The 18,137-nt window shown below is 39.4% G+C and overlaps 1 protein-coding gene across 8 annotated transcripts in view; it reads right to left on the reverse strand.

The window, feature by feature from the left end:
- Positions 1–2,784: 2,784 nt before the first annotated feature.
- Positions 2,785–18,137, reverse strand: part of arhgap9 (Rho GTPase activating protein 9) — a 47,410-nt gene continuing 32,057 nt past the window's right edge. For 5 of the 8 annotated variants that reach the window (XM_038697515.1, XM_038697516.1, XM_038697511.1 and 2 more), the window contains 14 exons: positions 17,750–17,896; positions 17,487–17,585; positions 16,569–16,630; positions 16,327–16,414; positions 15,627–15,722; positions 14,943–15,041; positions 13,307–13,412; positions 12,813–12,932; positions 11,000–11,098; positions 9,214–9,291; positions 8,845–8,898; positions 7,881–8,015; positions 5,951–6,056; positions 2,785–4,007 (listed from right to left, as the gene is read on the reverse strand). In XM_038697515.1, coding sequence (XP_038553443.1) covers positions 3,821–4,007; positions 5,951–6,056; positions 7,881–8,015; positions 8,845–8,898; positions 9,214–9,291; positions 11,000–11,098; positions 12,813–12,932; positions 13,307–13,412; positions 14,943–15,041; positions 15,627–15,722; positions 16,327–16,414; positions 16,569–16,630; positions 17,487–17,585; positions 17,750–17,896 — 1,476 coding nt within the window. In that variant the 3' untranslated portion in view covers positions 2,785–3,820. The remainder of the gene's footprint in view (positions 4,008–5,950; positions 6,057–7,880; positions 8,016–8,844; positions 8,899–9,213; positions 9,292–10,999; positions 11,099–12,812; positions 12,933–13,306; positions 13,413–14,942; positions 15,042–15,626; positions 15,723–16,326; positions 16,415–16,568; positions 16,631–17,486; positions 17,586–17,749; positions 17,897–18,137) is intronic. The other 3 variants (XM_038697520.1, XM_038697514.1, XM_038697517.1) reach the window with 2 other exon arrangements.

Consider the following 18,137-nt stretch of genomic DNA (forward strand, 5'->3'; position numbering starts at 1 on the left):
GCATATGACACGCTAACTGCCACTCTACTCTTGCATAGTTCCTTACCTGTTATTTCTGGGTCAAAAAATAGGCAAAGAAATTGTTTACTATCACTCAATGTCTACATCGAGCTGTGTTTTTTTTATCTTTTACCTGCACCCAGCAACTCTTCTATTAACCTTTTATACATATATTTTTTTGCATGTTTGTGGATATTTGTATAAATAAAATTGTACATACCTTGTCACCAGAATCTTGTATTTTGTTGATTTTTCCTAATTAAAAATAATCAACAATCAGTATATTCTTGTCAGTTAATGTGAAATTGCTGTACAAAATTTAAGTGTAATAATTTCAAGCCAATGTTCCTCATCTGGCTATGAAACAGGCTAAATTATTACGTTATTTCAAACAAGGGCAATTCAGTTATCAGTCTTAAACTATCAAATGCTATGCTTTGTTTTTTTTATTTAGGTAAAAAGCACAGGCCCTGCCACTGAGTTTCCCATCACAGTAAACAGTTTCCATCACCACTCAAGATCTGCAGACTGCTTTGTTACACTAGCTTCTTTGTGGCTCTGCCTGTTTGCATGATGATTCATCAGAGGTGGGTGCTTTGTGCCTGTGAACCAGTGTATGTGGCGGTGGCAGGCAGGGGCTGAGCAGCTCTTCTGGTATTTGATATAGTGAGCTTTAGATTAACAGTAGGTTGAGTAAACAATTGGCCGTAATATTAACAAAGCAGGATGGTTGACATATGTTGGATACTTGGACAGTGGCACCAACATTTTGTGATGTTGTGTTTTTCTGATCGCTCTGAGAGTTTTGGGAGCTCGACAGTGAGTAAGATGACATTTAATTGACACCTGCCTTGACTTACATTTGTGGTGTAAGAAAAATCACCCCAGTCTGACAGCAACCTCAGCACCAGCATCACTTGCAACATGCTGCAAGTCCCATCCATGAGCAACAGGTTGTAAGTTTGGGTGTTGAGCATATTTAAGTTTCGATTTCCCGCTACCAACAGTGCAACAGAGCAAGCAGGCCTGTCTATAAAGAATGAACACAGCTACAGAGGTATTTTGTTCTTCAACCAGAGCAACAAGGTCAAGGCACCTTTGTTAGTCATTATACTGCAGAAGTGGTCTTTCAGTGTCTAATTCCCACCCAGTTTGAGAGTAATTCTCCATAGACAAACATCTCTGTCCTCTCCTCTTCTCCAACGAAACGAATTGTGAACAACTTAACAAAAGACCAAGGCGTCCTATACAGTAACAAAAAGGGCAGTTGTTTGTCATATGTCGTGGTTGTAGCTCTTCCTTCGAGAATAAATCATACAGATGCATTAACATGGAGCTGGCAAGCAAATTACTATAAAATACACTTTCTAAAGTGGTTCATTTAAATTTTGGACTTTGAAAACTAAATCAGTTTTGAGAGTTTCTTGGATGAAAAACATGTAACAGATGAAAACATTTCACAACCTTCTCATTGTCTTACTTCCAGATTTTTTTAATAAATACTTATTCATACTCAAAAACATTTTTCTGTAGTGTTGCAGCAAACAAAATAACTACCTACAGATGCAAAATGGTTTTGAGCTAATGTCAGGCTGTTACATTTCATCAATCCATGCACCAAAAATCCAAAAGCACTTCTGCTCTTTGTTCCACATTTGAAGTAATGGCTGCACATTTGACTATAATACTTTTTATACAGAAGCACAATGATATTTTGCATTGTTTTAAATGTATTAAGGAATATTCAGAGTGCCAAGTCAAACAAAAAAGAAAGAAAGAAAAGAAACTGAAGAAAGAAAAAACAGCAGCATTAAAAGATGAAGTAATAGCGTTTGAGTTTCACTGCCAACGCACTGCTGATTAAGAGGGAGGGCTGTTTGATTGTGTCTCTGATGGACTGATTCTATTTTAGGCAGTCATTAGCGCCATCACACCAAGTGAAATAAAACACATCACAGAGCAAGAGTCTACAGCAGTTTAAAACCACTTGGTTTTTATTGACAGAAAAATCCCTTCAATTTCAGAATTTGGAGAGAGAACAAAACATACAGTAAAATACTTTATGAAATACTCAATGAAGTTTTCAGGGTGTTATAATATTTCTCTGCTTAACATAATTAATGGAAACATTCAACTTAATGTAAGACTCTGGGACACATGGGTGTCAAAAGAGCAGAAAGAAATTGAGAAGCAACAACACTGACCGAGGGACAAAAACTGTGATGACTATGTGCATACATGCATTTGGATCAAATAAACAAGTGTGGTTGTCTATTTAAGAAGAAAATATTTCTCTGTCAATTTAATATAAGGACGACCTTGGAAATGCAGAGAGTGATCAAAATTTCAGATGACTCTCCATCAATCAGCTACAACTCATTTTAGTCCCTCCCCACACACTCGCAGGACTTGAAATAATACGAACATAAAAATGAATAAATACATCTAATAAAACTTTGCAAAATCTCTGAGCTATGAGCCCCCACCCGTGCCTCTTTTCTGCTCTTTTTTGTCTTTTGCCAAACCCACAGACAATATAAAATTACCAAAGCCACAGAGTGAGAGGGTTTTGGGGAAAATCCACATTTTTTAAACATATGCATTTCCAGTTCCTCTTTTGTTCTGTTATTAAAAGCAGCATTTGCACCAATCACAGGGGATGCCTCCGCCCGCTTCGTCTCTGTGGCCCACATACCTCCACACACTTCTACTATCTCTCACGCAACCCATCGCTCAGTACAAACAACCTGACAGACACATCATGACCAAATATCACAAAACAAATCAGTTTGTTCACTCTTTTTTAATTATTGCAGGGGTGTTAGCAATCAGGTCAAAGCAATATATTAATGACACTGTCCATTTCAAAGCAAATGTATCATTTTGAATTTGGCTAATATATGATGTTTAGGTTACACACTGTATGCAAAGTGCTACTAGTTGACAAAGACAGTATTTCACATATTTACAATGTAATATTTTTAACTTAATCTGAGGAGTCTGCATTAATAAAAATAGAAGACAGATCCAAATTTGTACAATAAGGGAAGAAGGTCCACACATGACAAAGTACTATTTGGTACAAAGGAACATTTGCTGCCCTGGTGGCTCATCCATCCCATCACTGAAATCATGCTTTTATCTTTGAAGAGTTCCCCGTTAAACCCTGTTTGAAGTCTTCAACCTATAAAGCTCTTCATCTAAACACTGTTCAGCGGAGATGTGGGCACATTCACACGCCCAACAACAGCTTGCTTCCTGCTTGTTTGCATATTTTAACAGTATATCTATGCTGTTCATTGCAGGTGGAATCTGTCCATCCTTGCTGCAAGAGGTGCTGGTGCATGTGTTTTCACAGTGAGATGGTTCTGCTAAGTTTGCTTTCAGTGCTCCGTTAAGACAAATCCTTCTTTCATAAATTTCTGATTAATACTCAGCTAGCTGGACCAGCTGGAGGAGATTTATCACTTTTATGGCTTTTATTTATCCCGATCAAGTCTGAAACATCAAGGAAAAGTGACAAAGAGGTGTCTGTTCCGGGAGAAAAGAACACCGAGGTTGGGCTCCACATCTGCAGTCAAAGACACAAGTACTGCAGCTAAAATTGGTTTGTTTTACTATTATTGTTTTAACGTGGCTTTATATGGAAGCCAGATGTCATGATTAGCAGCTTTCTGTCCTGGTTCTTTTTACCCCATAATTATCTTTTGATGTGAAATCCATTTTTACACCACATGAGTCAACAGGCAAAGAGGACAAACGCTGCACTACTTGTGCTTTCGTCTGGGGGAGCCTTCTGAACCCCCTCTGTCCGAAAAGTTCAAGAGGGGCCTCTAGTTCCAAAGATGTGGTCAAACTCGCTGAGGATGAGCTCCACCGCCTGGTTCTGGTAAATCATATTCACCGCCATGTTGCCATTGTCCCGCTCCGGGCGCATCAGGGTCGGTCCAAACACGATACCGATGTTCTGGGTGGTCATTCGGTTGGTGTCTGAGAATTCCAGCACTCTGCAGAGAGACAGGACAGACAGAGATAGGAAGAGAAAGGTTTAACATCATCTAAAATATCAACAAGAATTGATATTGGATTTAAATTTTTAGTCACACCAGCAGGATGGCTCTAGGGATGGGATTGTCGGTCACTTTGGCCCAGAGTGAAACATCTAAGGAACTATTTGATGGTTGGCTATGACATTTTGGACATACATTAATGGTCTTCAGATGATGAATCCTAATGAATTTTGTGATCCCTTCACAGTTCCTTAAGCACCACCATGACCGTGACATTTGGATGGATTGCCATAAAATTTGGTTGCAACAATAATTTCCCCCCACAGGATGAATTGTAATAACTTTTAAAAACTGGTCTTCTTTTCAGCTAGCGCCACCATCTGGTCAAAATTGTTATTTTTCCAGCACTTTGGTTTGTGATCAAATGCCTGCAAAACTAAAGATATTCCCATCAGTCTGAGTTATACTTTGTTTTTATTGCTAATTAGCAAATGTTAGGATGCTAACTCGCTAAACAAAGATGCTGAACATGGTAAATATTAAACCTCCAAAACATTGGCATATTAGCATTGTCAATGTGCGCATGTTAGCATGCTGACATTAGCATTTAGCTCAATGCTCAATAAGTATAGCCTCACAGATCATGCAGAGCAAGGCTGTAGACGTCAAGTCTTGTTTGAATTAATCTTTGGTGGTCAGCAAGTGACTCTTTATAATTCTTACAGACTAGTAACTAAAAGAATCAGTCACCAGGGACATCTTGTTTTTGCATGCATGTTCATGTGCATGTATCTGCATCTTACAATCTATATTCATGCACATAAGTGTCTCAATCCACTGCCTGTATCCTCCTACGTTGGTGTGTTTGAGTGTGTGTGTGTGTGTGTGTGTGATTGGGGGGGGACTCAGGAATGGACTTAAGCCACAGCATGAGGCATTCTTCTAAAAATGCCATTCCCACCAAGCCACAGAAGCAGCCAGCAATTGCTCAAAACTTCCACATTAAAAAGAGAGGAGGAAAAAAGAGAGTGAGAGAGGAGAGGGAAGAGGAAAAAAAGGAGCGAGGGAGGGAGGGAGAGGGCAAAGAGAGAAAAAAGAGAGAGGTTCCAGTGGTGGCGGCGGTGGTGTTGGTATGCCTTCCAGCAGACGAACCACAAGGCTCCCATGGGACCTTTGAGGCAAGGAGGAGAGCGGGGGGGAAGGCAGAGGGAGGAGGGGGAGGGAGGAAAATGGATAAAGGGATGGAAAGGGAGGAAGAGGAAAGGGACAATACAAAGAAGAGAAGGAAGATAATGTAGAGGAAGTAAGGAAACAAAGGTAGTAAGAGAGCAAGAGAGGAGGTGACGGGGGAGATTGGGCAGGGAGATAATAAATGAGAAACAGAACGAGGGGGGAAAGGAATGACAGCGGGGAGAAAATGAGAGAAAGACACAGAGTTGACAAATTCATGGGGCACACCACACCCTGGCACAAACATCGGCCTCAGAACACGAACACTAACCCCTGTAGTGGAAGGAAAAACCATAGGCGGTAAAAAACACAAATTTTATGTACTGTAAAAGGAACTGGCTCGCAGAACATTGTACACCATTCATCTTCCTCCAGCCTTTTCATCTTCACAGGGACCCAAACTTAACAACAGTGTGATCCTGGTACAGCACTGGCATACTTTGAGCCAAGGCCAAAGAATCCCTGACAGAAAATGACTGAGAACGACAAGGAAACTACCCCCCTCTTGTGGTCAGATTTAAAAAAGAAAAGTTTTGAGACTATATTTTCCTACAAGGGCATCTGGTTCATTCCTTCCTGCTGAAAATGTCCCGAAGGAATATTTTGCGTTATGAATGAATGTAGAGGGCAGACAAATGGAAATGAGCAGACATAAAGACAAACACATGAGCAGAGATGTACTGTATGCGGTTTTATTCCCGCCCTCTAACCGTTTGAGATGGCGGCACATGAACTGCAGTGTGTCATGGTTTGGAGGAGGCATGTTAAGCACCAGACACTTCAAACGATCCACTTTGTCCATGTAGTCCGACATCTCTGCAACACAGAGCGAGAGTCAGATCACAATAAATATTATGATTTGCATTCCATTTCATGTACTTCATTAGCGTAGGAAACTTGATTTACACCCAAAAACTGATATCACATGTCCTCTATTAGCATCCACTATCTAATCTGATACAGCGGCATGCAATTATCAGCTATCACCACTGTGATTTGATGAACGGTTGATTAGTCCCCGGGCTCACATTGTGCATAAAAAAAAGTTCAGATTGATAAGAAACAGAGTTCATACCAAGAATGTATTTCTAATTGTTATTCATTTTTCTTAATATTTAAGTTTTCTTCCTGACTGTAATTTATTTTGAAATGCCAGATTATCTACTGTTTTAGAAGTAAAAGATAATATGATAAGCTGCTGTATCACAGGAGTTTATGTAAATTAAATGATTAAGAACACAGTTAAAGGAAAAGTTTGATGATATTCTATTTTCTTTTGCTGTTAACAACTAAAAAGTGTATGTAAGCCTGATTTGGTTTATTCCTCAGTGAAGTGGATCTTCATTGTTGTTCAAGACTATTAAAAACATCATTGAGCCACACTGCTGCACTGCATGACATGTTACTTCATTATGATGAGGACATGGGCACAATTTTGAGTCAGTTCCACATGTGAATACATCCTGAAATAGTCCACCTACAAATTCACTACTTGTTTCTTTTTGAGTAACCTTTGCTTGCTTAAACCTACTGTGCCCCATTTTTTTAGGAACATTTTTGGCATTTAAAATAATCAAACTATATTTGTGGCAGCCGTTTAATGGTTTATGTTTGACTGGGCTGCCACAGACGGGGTATGGAAGTCGTAAAGTAGTAAAAGATGAACTAGCAGATTGTTGGTTTTGGTCCTTTCATGGCATTTATTGAAAAAAAAAACAGAATAATGCCAGCCTTATCTTTTAAATAAAGGGGCCCTAATTCAAATATGATTCTAATATAATATTTGCATATAAGTTGAGGATTATGGAAGTCGTGTGGAAAGTTTATAAGTTTTTATATTGTGAGGATTTTTTTTTTTGCAGTAAAAGCATCATTTCATTTTAATTCAATACTGCTCAATAAATTGCAGTTTTGTCAGTGTGCAATTAGTCTTCTCTTGCCTTGGAATTAATGCAATTTTCTTTTTGGGACGCAACATTTTATTTTACTGTGTCCATATATCTTTCAAGATGTATATATGGTGTTGTGCAACAGCTTCTAGAGGTGGGGAAAAGCGCTGTAAACAAACTACATTCTATAATGAAGAAAATGACCTCAGCCACAGCTTGACAAAGTGTGAAAGTGCCCAAGTTAAGCAGGTGGGTGAACTCCCCAACCAGGACGGGTTTTGACTCATTAAAACCACAGCAGTGTTGTGAGTATTCAAAATAAAAGCAAAAAAATAATGATTTGAGATTTGAAAATCTTGTGGCCCCGAGGTTTAAGACGCTGATTATGTAAATGCAACATCCCCAGTTTGAGTCTGGACAGGGACTTTTTATGCCTATCATATACCATATATACTATCTCTTTTCCCTCATTTCCTGTCTGCTTTCTACAACACACAATCAAATAAATGGCAATAAATGCCATTATATTATAAGAAAACTATATCTTATGATAAGGTCTCTCCACAAATATGAAGGTGATTATTTGCTTTGTAATAAAAATATATATTTTATTTCAAACAAACTTTGTGAGCCATGGTAAGATAACTAAAGAGAGGGACTTAAATGTCTATCTCAGACTGATCAAAGATAAGTTTTATGAGTGCATATACAAAAAAAAATAAACAGCCTAAGGCTGAAGCTGCTCACTCACTGACTGTCTCCACGATGTCGGTGAAGAAGCCGAAGGGCACCAGGGGCTCGGGAAGCTCGCGGAAGAAAAGTTTCAAAGCTCCTGTGATGACATGAATGTCCTCCCAATCACTGTCATCCAAATTCAGCTTCTCCTCTAAGAGACAGGGAGGGTGGAGGAGGGAGGGGTGGGGTGGTGAGGGGAACAGAGAGAAATTCAGACAGACAGGGTCAGAGGAAGTGAACGAAAGGCAAGGCAATGTGAAAAGAGACAGACAAAGAGTGAGAATTAAGATAGAAAGAAGCGGATTTACAGTCACAGTATCATTTAGTGAACAACATAAACAGAGTAGAGTCTGAATTCACATCAGTGCTGAGGCATAACATGAAGGCTTTAGCTGCAGGACTGAGATAGATATGCTGTGTAAAAAGTAAGAGAAGACAAAGAGGCACAAACACACTCTAAATCACACACAAACACATGTAAAGCACACATTTTCTTACAACCCAGGCCTGACAAATGCTTCTCACACGGGATCATAAGAACCAAATGGAAGAAAATAAGGAGCTTTAATTTGACCTCAATATGAAGAAGCTCAATATTTCAACAATACAAACAAGCATCTAATGATGAGAAACATTAGTCAGAGAGACGTTGCTGTGGGATTAAAGCAGGTGATTCTCCGTTTCGTCCACTTGGTGGCAGCTGTGGACTGTGTGAGAACTCGCTGTACAATCTGCTGCCTGTTATTACATCAGACAACTTAAAGCAGAAAAGCCTAAGGGACACACATACATTAAGCAAACGGCACAACCACCAAACTGCTCGGCGCTGCAGCTTGGCGCTGCGTATCAGGCTGTTGGTGGGTTTTCGGGGGGAGTTTTTGACTGAGGTGATCACATTATGCAACACATGATGCACAGAACAAGCAGGCTGAGTAACAAAAACGTGAAAGTGGATGTTTTCTTCGTCAGTCTGAATCTACCTTGTACCAACTCCGCTGGGAACATGTAACGGCCGTCAGTAGTCACCGCTCGCTCTGCAAAAACCAAAAGTTACTCAATGGGTTTTCCTCAGCGTCCACTTTATCAAAAGGATGTCATGTAGTGGGAACGAGATAATCACAGGCTGCAAGCAGGTATACAGTGAGTGTTTGTGTGTTGTGGTTACACAACATGATGTGTCATCAGAGAGGACAGAACAGCATCATATGGCATTTATCTTTACTGCAAAAAGGGGAAGGGATACAATTTAATGATTTCTGAGAAATGCCAGAGAAGTCCAACTTCTCATTCATTGTCAAAGACAAAATTTAAAGTGTCAGTTTTTTCCTCCTCCTCCCCTTCATCCTCACCGTGATCCACCAGGAAGCGTAGTTTCTGAATCACTGCGAGGTTCCCTGACACTCTGTAGATACCGTCAGTCTCCAGTCCTGCAAACAGACCACCAGAGAGCTGGTTAGATCAGGGGATCTCCACACATTTACCAATATTTAAAACTTGAATTTATGAATGTAAGATAAAAAACTGTTAAAACAGTCATGGCTGATTTATAATTGATTTGTATTTTCTGCACATCAATAATTTAGTGTGCCAAGGAGGTTTGTTTTGTTGCATAAAAACATATGAATAAAGTAAAACAAAAGCACATTGTGACGTCAAAAAAAAAAAAAAGTTACATTTTGTATGTTCACATGACCTACCTATGAGTAGTTTTAAACTTCCTCTTAATATTTTATAGCATAAGTCATCTGACAAATCGCCTACAAGGTTTTGTTATGACATTGAGTTTCTGCTTTTTCCACACTGGTTTCAATGTCAGAAGGTTTAGAACAAGTCAGACTTTTATGATACATTGATTATTAATAACCTATCAGAGCTTTGGTTTTAAAATACAGTGTCACAAGTCACAAGGAGCCACTGACAGACACCTAATGTATCATGGTACTGTTAGAAAACGTACAGCATTCATTCACTTGGACAAAAAACTGTAACTTTGCAGCAGCTTACAGGCAAAAGATTGTAGCAGAATTTTGATTATTAGTTGATTATCTTTTGTTTCCTTGTTATTGCGTTCATCCCAAATATTTTAATTGGCCAAGCTAAGTTCCTCTTAACTGTAGGCGAGGGCTTTATAATCTGTCTAAGAGCTGAAATGATCAGTCAATTAATCAAATAGTCGATGGACAGAAAATTTTTCATTATTCATGTGATAATGTCATTTTTAAAGAAACAATTATCCTTCAGATAAGGTGAAAACATTAAACAAAACACCATTTAATAGTGCAAAAAAAGGCGCGAAAAATCAGGAAGAGAAACATGGACCTCAATATTATTAACACAGTAGTCCCTATACTGGTAATAGGAGAAAAATCTAAATAATTGTCGGTGAAAGTTCTCAGTCATCCAGGTCATAGTTATCCTTGAAGATGTTTCCTCCCTCATCCAAGAGATAAGATGATCGATCCCACTGGTTTGTTAGTGCTCCTGTTGTTACAACATCCAGGAGCACTAACGAACCAGTGGTATCAATCATCTGGACAACGACCGCACAGAGGTTAAATACCGGGTTTCCCTAACAGTCAGTCAGAAATGAAGAAGTCTCTTGGATGAGGGACAAAACATCTTTGAGTATCTTCAACCAAGTCAAGTTGCCCTTGATTTTAACCTTCCTTGATTAAAAAAATAATTCTTCTTTCTATTTTTTCAGAAGCTGCTTTGTCCTAAAGGGTTTGTAGTCTGTCCCAGCATTGAGTATAAATGTCTCAATCTGAAACTTCTCCCTAGAAATATTTAATTCATCAAAACCAGGTTTTTAAAGCCGTTGCTGTGTGTATTAAATATTGATTAGAAGCATCGTTTCTAAACAGTTTCCAAACAACTCCATTTTCTCTCATTTAGATCTCTCTCTGGCTGGCAGCTGTCATGACATCTTCTCTGCGCGTTTTAGTCGGGCAATCACAAACATTTTTCAGTAAATGTTTGTCGGGTGATTTCTATCACGGAGCTGAACAGCGGGGTGCAGAACTGCTGTCAAGTGACTGATGCTCCAAACAAGATTGAGGTTGTTTTCTCATGTGTCCACATTTAAGTTGAGAATCACATTAGCAGGAGCCGGCTGCATGTCTGCAGCGACTGTACCTCTCCTCTCCACAGCCTCAGTACAAAGTCTGACAAAGCGAGGGACGGTGCTCTTCTCTCTCTCGCAGAGCATCTCCAGACGACAGCCAAACACCTGATCTGAAGGGCGATGACAGACGGACACAAACACACACGCAAACACACTTTTATTATGTCAGTTCAGAATGTTTTTTTCCCTCAGATAACTGTGCCAAGACATGATGTAAGAGCTACAAGCTCAAGTTAATCTAGTGATACATTTACGGTTCTCTGTGGAAGAAAACCCCATGTTCCCAGCAGAGACGTGAACTAACCCTCGATGATGCAATGTAACTGTGCTGCATACACTCTAGGGTGAAAAAAAATCATACACCTTTACTCCAGAGTGTGCTACCATTATCCTGTTAATCATACTGTGTTATCTCTAATAAAGACTGTGATGACCTTGAAAACATCATTTAAAAAAATGAAAACTGCAATCAGTCTATTTCCAAACATACTTCCAAAGTCGCGGTGAAAGTATCTGCAGATTCATCATTTTGTTAAAAATCTATGGATGCTTCCATTCAACTGAACGGCTTCTTCAGTTATAATGACATGCCCTGTTCCGCCTCCTGTAGTGGCTGAGGACGAGCTTACAAACACAGTTGGCAGTCTGACAAAGCCTTCAGGGAGCTGCAGCTGTTCCATGCTAACCAAATAATTATTTATTTATTAAAATGATGAGGTCACTGCATGTCACCTCACTATGAAATAAAGGTAGAAATGCTAGAAATAAAGACTTAAACTAAGGTGCTTGGAATATTTTTTACTTTTAGAATATGGACAAAAAAGGAACAAGTTTAAGGCAAGTGTTGTAAAAGAGTTAATGTTTGTTTCTTTAACTTTTTACCCTCTTCCTTCTCTCTTGCACTGATTAGCTGCAAATATTGCACATTTTCAGGATCTTGCTTTGTACTTCAAGTGAAGTCTTATGGAAGTGGCTGTGGCTGTAGGCTAATAAAATATTTGCTTTATCTTGTTAAACAGTTATGAGAATAAGGAATCGCAGAAAGACTCATTATTGTTATTATCTGTGATGAAAAGGAGTTCATGCACGGATGGGAGACACACTTGATGAAAATTGACAATTTAAAGGAAAAACCAATATAAAGTGCATTAGTAAGGGTAGATCATGATTATCCAAGTCTCTGAACTCTACTAAAGGGATGAACAGCGTTCTTCCAAATAATATTCCCCTGTTGTTGATGCTTTACCCACACATCCATTTTGTAAAATCATATAATAAAATATTGATTCTAATATGATTTTTATACTTAAACCATTCAGTGTACCCTACATGGAAACACCGGCATCATTAAGTCCCCCCACTCATTTCATTTAATAAAACCTTTCCTTTAATTTGTCACCTATTTGTAATTTACTTTGCTTAGAATAAGGAAAGAAACTAATGCAAAGCCTTTAAGACAGATCTATAAAAGTTACATTAGTGTTGTAATCAGCACAAGCAGTGTGAAAAACTTGAAGAAGCTCTTATTTTACAGATGAGGAGGATTGCGATGCACATTCGCTAGGGGATGTGGCATTGCTGCAGGATAAATGCTGATATTTCCTGCCAGTCATTACAACTGCAGCTTAGTTTAATGGCAAAATATGTTTTAACTTCACAACAAAAAGTTCTGCGGATAGTTTTAGCTGTAGAAGTGCAGTCTTGTAATATTACCAGCTCAGCAAAAAAGAACACCCACCTCCATCATTCACCACTGCGCCGCACACTGCTGTATGAAGGATGCTTGCAATAAAAATGGTGTAAGACATCAAAAAGAAATCTCACCTTTAATGAGCCCTTTCTCCTGCAGCGTCTGCAGAGGAGGTCTCTTTAGGATCAGCTTCTTCAGCCGAGTCTTCACTCTCTTCCTCTCTGTGTTTTCCAGGTTGGACGACGAGCGAGGGACTGCAGAGGGAGGAAAGGAGGAGGAGGAAGAGAAGGAGGAAGAGGAGGAGGTCAGTGCGGGGCGTGCGGCTGCGGGGCAGCTGAGCAGATGAGAGGGGATGGTGGTGAGGACGAAAAGCGGGAGGGCCGGGCGGCGGCGGAGGTGTGACAGGACTGACGGGGGAATTATTTGCCACGGGGGCCGCGTGAAAATGTAAGTGGGCTGGATGGAGGAGAGAATGGACGAGAGGATGGAGGGATGTAAGAAGCCTGTGTGGAAGTTTGGAGAAAAAGAGTGATGATGATGGAGCAAGAGGACGTGAGTAAACTGAGGTAGAGGGTGAACGGTTTCATGAGAAAGGTCGTGTGAAGGAAGGAATGGAGCGATGACTTACACGACATTCTCCTCTCATCCTCGTCTCCACTGTGGTCCAGCATCTCCACACTGCCCGCTCGCCTCAGAGAGTACAGAAGGACGTTGTCTATTGGGTTTTCACGGTCCTGGAGGGCAGGCAGAGTGAAATAGCGCTCATTTAGCATTAACTGCATCAGATACAAACATTATACCACATACCGTTTAAAGCATCTTTTCAAACTGGCATTTATTGAGGCATTTACACACTGACAAAAACAAGTGCAGGTAATTTGCGCAGGCTACCAAAATTAAGCTTTAATTTAGAGATTATCTGAGAGTGGATTATAATGAGAGTTTAAAATGTCTACATCTGTTTACAATAAATGGGTTGATTTGATTTTATTAAGAAACATTTTTGACAAGAATCTCTTTGGAATGGTTCTTAAACCCACAATTTTTAAATCAATGTTGGCCACTTGGGGGCCGTAAACACAGCTTTGACATTTTATTACATAGAAAGTTGTTATGGCAAACATGTTAGCGAAGAGTTGCTTATTTACACATACAGCACTTACAGAACAACATTCATTGAGAGTCGTGGTTTTGGCCACCTGATGAATGTAAATCAAACATTCACTCTTCTTTTAGCTCTCTCTCCACCAACTCCTGAGGGAAATATCTGTCTCTTGTCTCTAGCTGCTAAATGTTCCATTGTGTTCACCAGCTAGTCACTAACTTAGTCTGTCTGCTGTTTGGGCCTGGGCAGGTGGTGTACAGTAGGTTTGTAGAGTTTTTTTTTAACTTAAGATAGCTGCCTTCTGCTGGAAATGGTGTTGATGAGAGAGGTGAGACTGACCCAAACAATAAGTTTACAGACAAGAAAACTAAAACACTGAGCTAAAACATAGATTACAAAATGTCAACAGTGAGCTTTAGTGGACTAACTATGTAATGTCAACTGTTCTTTGGATTTTGTATTTCTGTTGAATATTTTTTTGATACTTACTGGCTGTAATCGACCCCATACAGATATACCTCTAATGATAAAATTGTCTGATAATGTCAGCCATGCTGATTTATCGGTATGGCTCTACTTGAATTATTCACCAGGTTGAGTGAGCTTGAGTAATCCACCAAGTAAACAAAAAAAAGTGTAAGCTAGGATTTTCCTTAATTTAAAAAAATCTATTTTCTATAACTTTAATATTTCTAAACCAGGCCCTGCAGCTGTATTTCAAATTTCAATGGGTACATGAAGCCTTTTACCGTCAATAATTATAATGTCTCCATTTATACAACATTCAAACTCCTTTCATATTTGCTATATAAATCTTTTTTTTTTTAAACTTGAATAGTTATCCTGTCAAGCAGTTTTATATATCGCACGTTTCATACACATGAAAGAGAATTCAGAGTTCTTAACATCAGGCTTAAATTACACTACATGTGAAATAGATTATATAGACACAATGAAAGGGTAGAAACTAAATCTAAAAGAAAATAAAAACAACAAAAAGAAACAAAAACAGGAAGGAGTTCAGGGATGTGGATAACTGTGTTTCGAAAAAAGGCAGTGGAGAACATAAAGCTTTTATAGTGAGGGGCATTTTACCACTAAAAGAGAAGTGGCACATTGAAAGTACAACTCTACGTGTGTTGTGTGTTTTGTGTCTCACCAGCCTGTCGATGACGTTCTGTATGGTGCTGTACCACTCTTTGATCAGAGAGTCTGTCTCCGACTGCAGCAGGAACTCGTTGCCTGTCACAGTCCTCAGCTACAACGCACACATTTTTAAACCACAACAATGTATGATTAACTTTCCCCAAAGTTCCCCAATCAGGGTAGAAATTATTTAATTTTAAAGGCAGTACTGCACTCACAGTTATTGTTCACTGGAAAATGTACATTTTCTGCTTCCCCTTGCTCACTGAGGGTCACTGTTGAGTGACCGGTGAAAAAAAGCTTCCCACTCTCACTTCCCAAACTGATAAGGACTTTTTGCTGACAGAAATATGATTCTATATTTTACTGCTTATCAGTTACCACTGTACATCAACTCACAGCAACAATTTTTGGGTAGTTATGGCTCAAAAGTTAGTTAGTTAGAATCCTGCAAATCAAATCCTCAGACCGGCAGGATAACATCTGGGTGTGGAAAGTAAACTAAGCAGTGCTCCATCATTTACCACCACTAAGGTGCCCTTGAGAAAGGCCCATAACCCCGGGCTGCAGTTGTACTGGGCAGCTTACTGCTCACTTCTAACTTCTTGAATTTGTCAAGAATGAGAGTTTGAGGATTTTCAAATAAGATCTTTTGATAGTGTGATGTTCTTTTAATTAGGTTTTCTGATTTTCTTACTTTGAAGACGTTCTTCTTGCTGGACAGCTCGTTGGCCCAGTGCAGCTGTGCTCCTCTTAAATCCACACTGCTCTCAGGGCGACTGTTTCCTGGTTTCTGTTTTCAATATAAAAAAAACAAACAGGTAAGAAAGGTAAGAAATCATGTTTTGTCCTATTTTCTAAACACTTCGTTGGCTGAATAGACCCATATGTGCTACTAAAATAGAGTTTGGGTATTTTTTCTGCACAGTATTTGTGGGCAACCACTTTCCCACACAACACCTGCAACAGGTTTATATGACCTTTTTATGATCGGAAGGGTTGGTGTTGATGACCTTTCACTGCAAGGTCCCATGAAGAGAAAGTGAAAAATATGTAGAAATGTATACAAAATAGTGGACAGAAATATCCAGCTGTGTGGATTGTTAAAAGCTACTGAGCTTTGTGTGACAGACCAGTCAGCTAACTTCAAAAATGACTACACAATGTTTAATTCTAATATGAGAAAGTCCACCATTCAGTAAAACTGACACCTGAACTTGCAAAATGACTCACGAGAGTTGGCTGAGGATTAAGAACTTAGCTTCATGATAATGATGTTGACGATTTTCCACCCAGTTTTAAAAAATCTTTTATTGGAAAACAAAGCTAATTGATGTTACTGCAAAGACATGAACTGGATTAAAATAATTACACACAGAGTTTGTCTGAGCTCTTACCCAGCTGGAAGGTGTCTGTGATTTAGGATCTTTGAAGAAAACCAGACTATTCCCGACCAACACCACCCAGGAAGGGCTCCAATTTTTCCTGCAACACGCGTGTACGGGTCAGACAAGATTCAGAACAGAAAATCATACTTGCCTTCATTTATTCAAACACTATATTCATACAAATGCAATGTACAGATTGAATGTAATTTAACTTTTTTGTCTTTAATGGGAGCAGCCTGTTGACAACTCACCTCAGTTTCCGACCTCCCTCGGCGATCTTTGTCTTGTTCAGGAGGCCGGCTTTCTCCAACTCCTGAGAACACATTAAAAGGGATTAGTGCATTCAAATCTGCAATATTCAAGAACTAATATTTATACTGTCACACTGTTGTTATAACTCAGAGGGGGCAATAAGAGTAATAAGAGTATGTGTGGACAACTTGAAATGTTAACAGTAAAAGTACAGCAGAGGGGTTTTCCTCTGTGTAATATACTGCATCCTGAGCTAACCCATTTAACTTGACTGTTGCATCATTCAAAAAATAGCAGGAGGGGGGTTGCTCTAAAGTCTCCCACTGCGGTGTGGCCCCGTTTAAGCTGCAAGAGAATAGAATTAATACTAACTATGAAGTTATAAGTTTTGAGTACAGTATATAAAGACAGTGAGGAACAAAGAAAAAAGGAAAGCTATTTGTATTTAGTTTACTTTATTTACATAGGTAGAGACAGCCATGCTGAGTCAAGCTCAAATAATCAAGTGCAACATCTTTCTCCAGATACAGTTACTCAGATGCATCCATCCTGGACAAATATCTGTGTTAGTTTGTATATGAAACAGAAATGCACAGAAAATGTTAATGCTATGTTTAAAACAAATTGTCCATGTTGTTTTTCCTCAGAAAACCTCCAAGGTCAGTAGAAGAGTTACCAGAGCTTTATGGCGACTGCCTTGTTTTTTTGCCACTATATGTTGGGGAGAGCATTACTGCCAAGAACAGATACAGGATTAAAATGTTGGCTGGTGAGTGAGGGGTTAAAGGTGACCAAATGCTCCTCAAAATGTTTTTGAAGGTAGTGTGTGCCCATTGTCTGTCTATATATAATATTAAATCAATATTATACTCATGTAGAGGTAATTTTATTTCCAAAGTAATAATCAGTTTTCTCACTGGTGTGCAACCATCGCTGTCCGGAGAGCTCTCGGGAGACGGAGGCTCCACGACGATGTTGGTCATGTTACAGGAGTAATCTTTGCACTGCTGGACCAGCTGAAAGACAGAAAGCGGGCATCATCGGCTGTGTTCATTTGTCTGTTCATATGTACACGTGCATGTGTCCAGTGTTATGTGTTGACCTTCAGCACTTTTTCTCTCTGCATGTCTGTGAACACACCGTTTTTGACCCTGTGTGTATGTGCTCTGGAGGTGAATACCTTGCCGTTCTCAGGCAGGATCATAGATTGGGAGTAGCTGAGCTGCTGCTTGACATCATGCAGGGGGCCAGAGTTATGGAACTGGGCATTGGCACTGCTGAACGCCATCGTGCTGAGGGTGTCAGAAGAGGCGGCACGCTGCATGCTCTTCACAGGGGTTAAAGGTCAGGGTCAAATATTTGGGCGAGTGGTGAAAGTTAGAACAGACAAATATAGGAAAGGGCAATCACTGATTTAATAAATGCAATATGCTCCTGTTGTATTTTTACATCTGTAGATCTTGTTTAAAGCTGTATGTTTATTTTCTTCTGAATAACTTTATTGACTCTATAGAGGAACCTTGTTTTTGTAGTATATTTACTGTATATTTTAGATTTTAGCTAATGCT

This window comes from Micropterus salmoides, unplaced genomic scaffold (assembly GCF_014851395.1).
Source record: "Micropterus salmoides isolate LMB-PRFRI ecotype aquatic unplaced genomic scaffold, ASM1485139v1 Ms_hic_scaffold_4, whole genome shotgun sequence".
Taxonomy (NCBI): domain Eukaryota; kingdom Metazoa; phylum Chordata; class Actinopteri; order Centrarchiformes; family Centrarchidae; genus Micropterus; species Micropterus salmoides.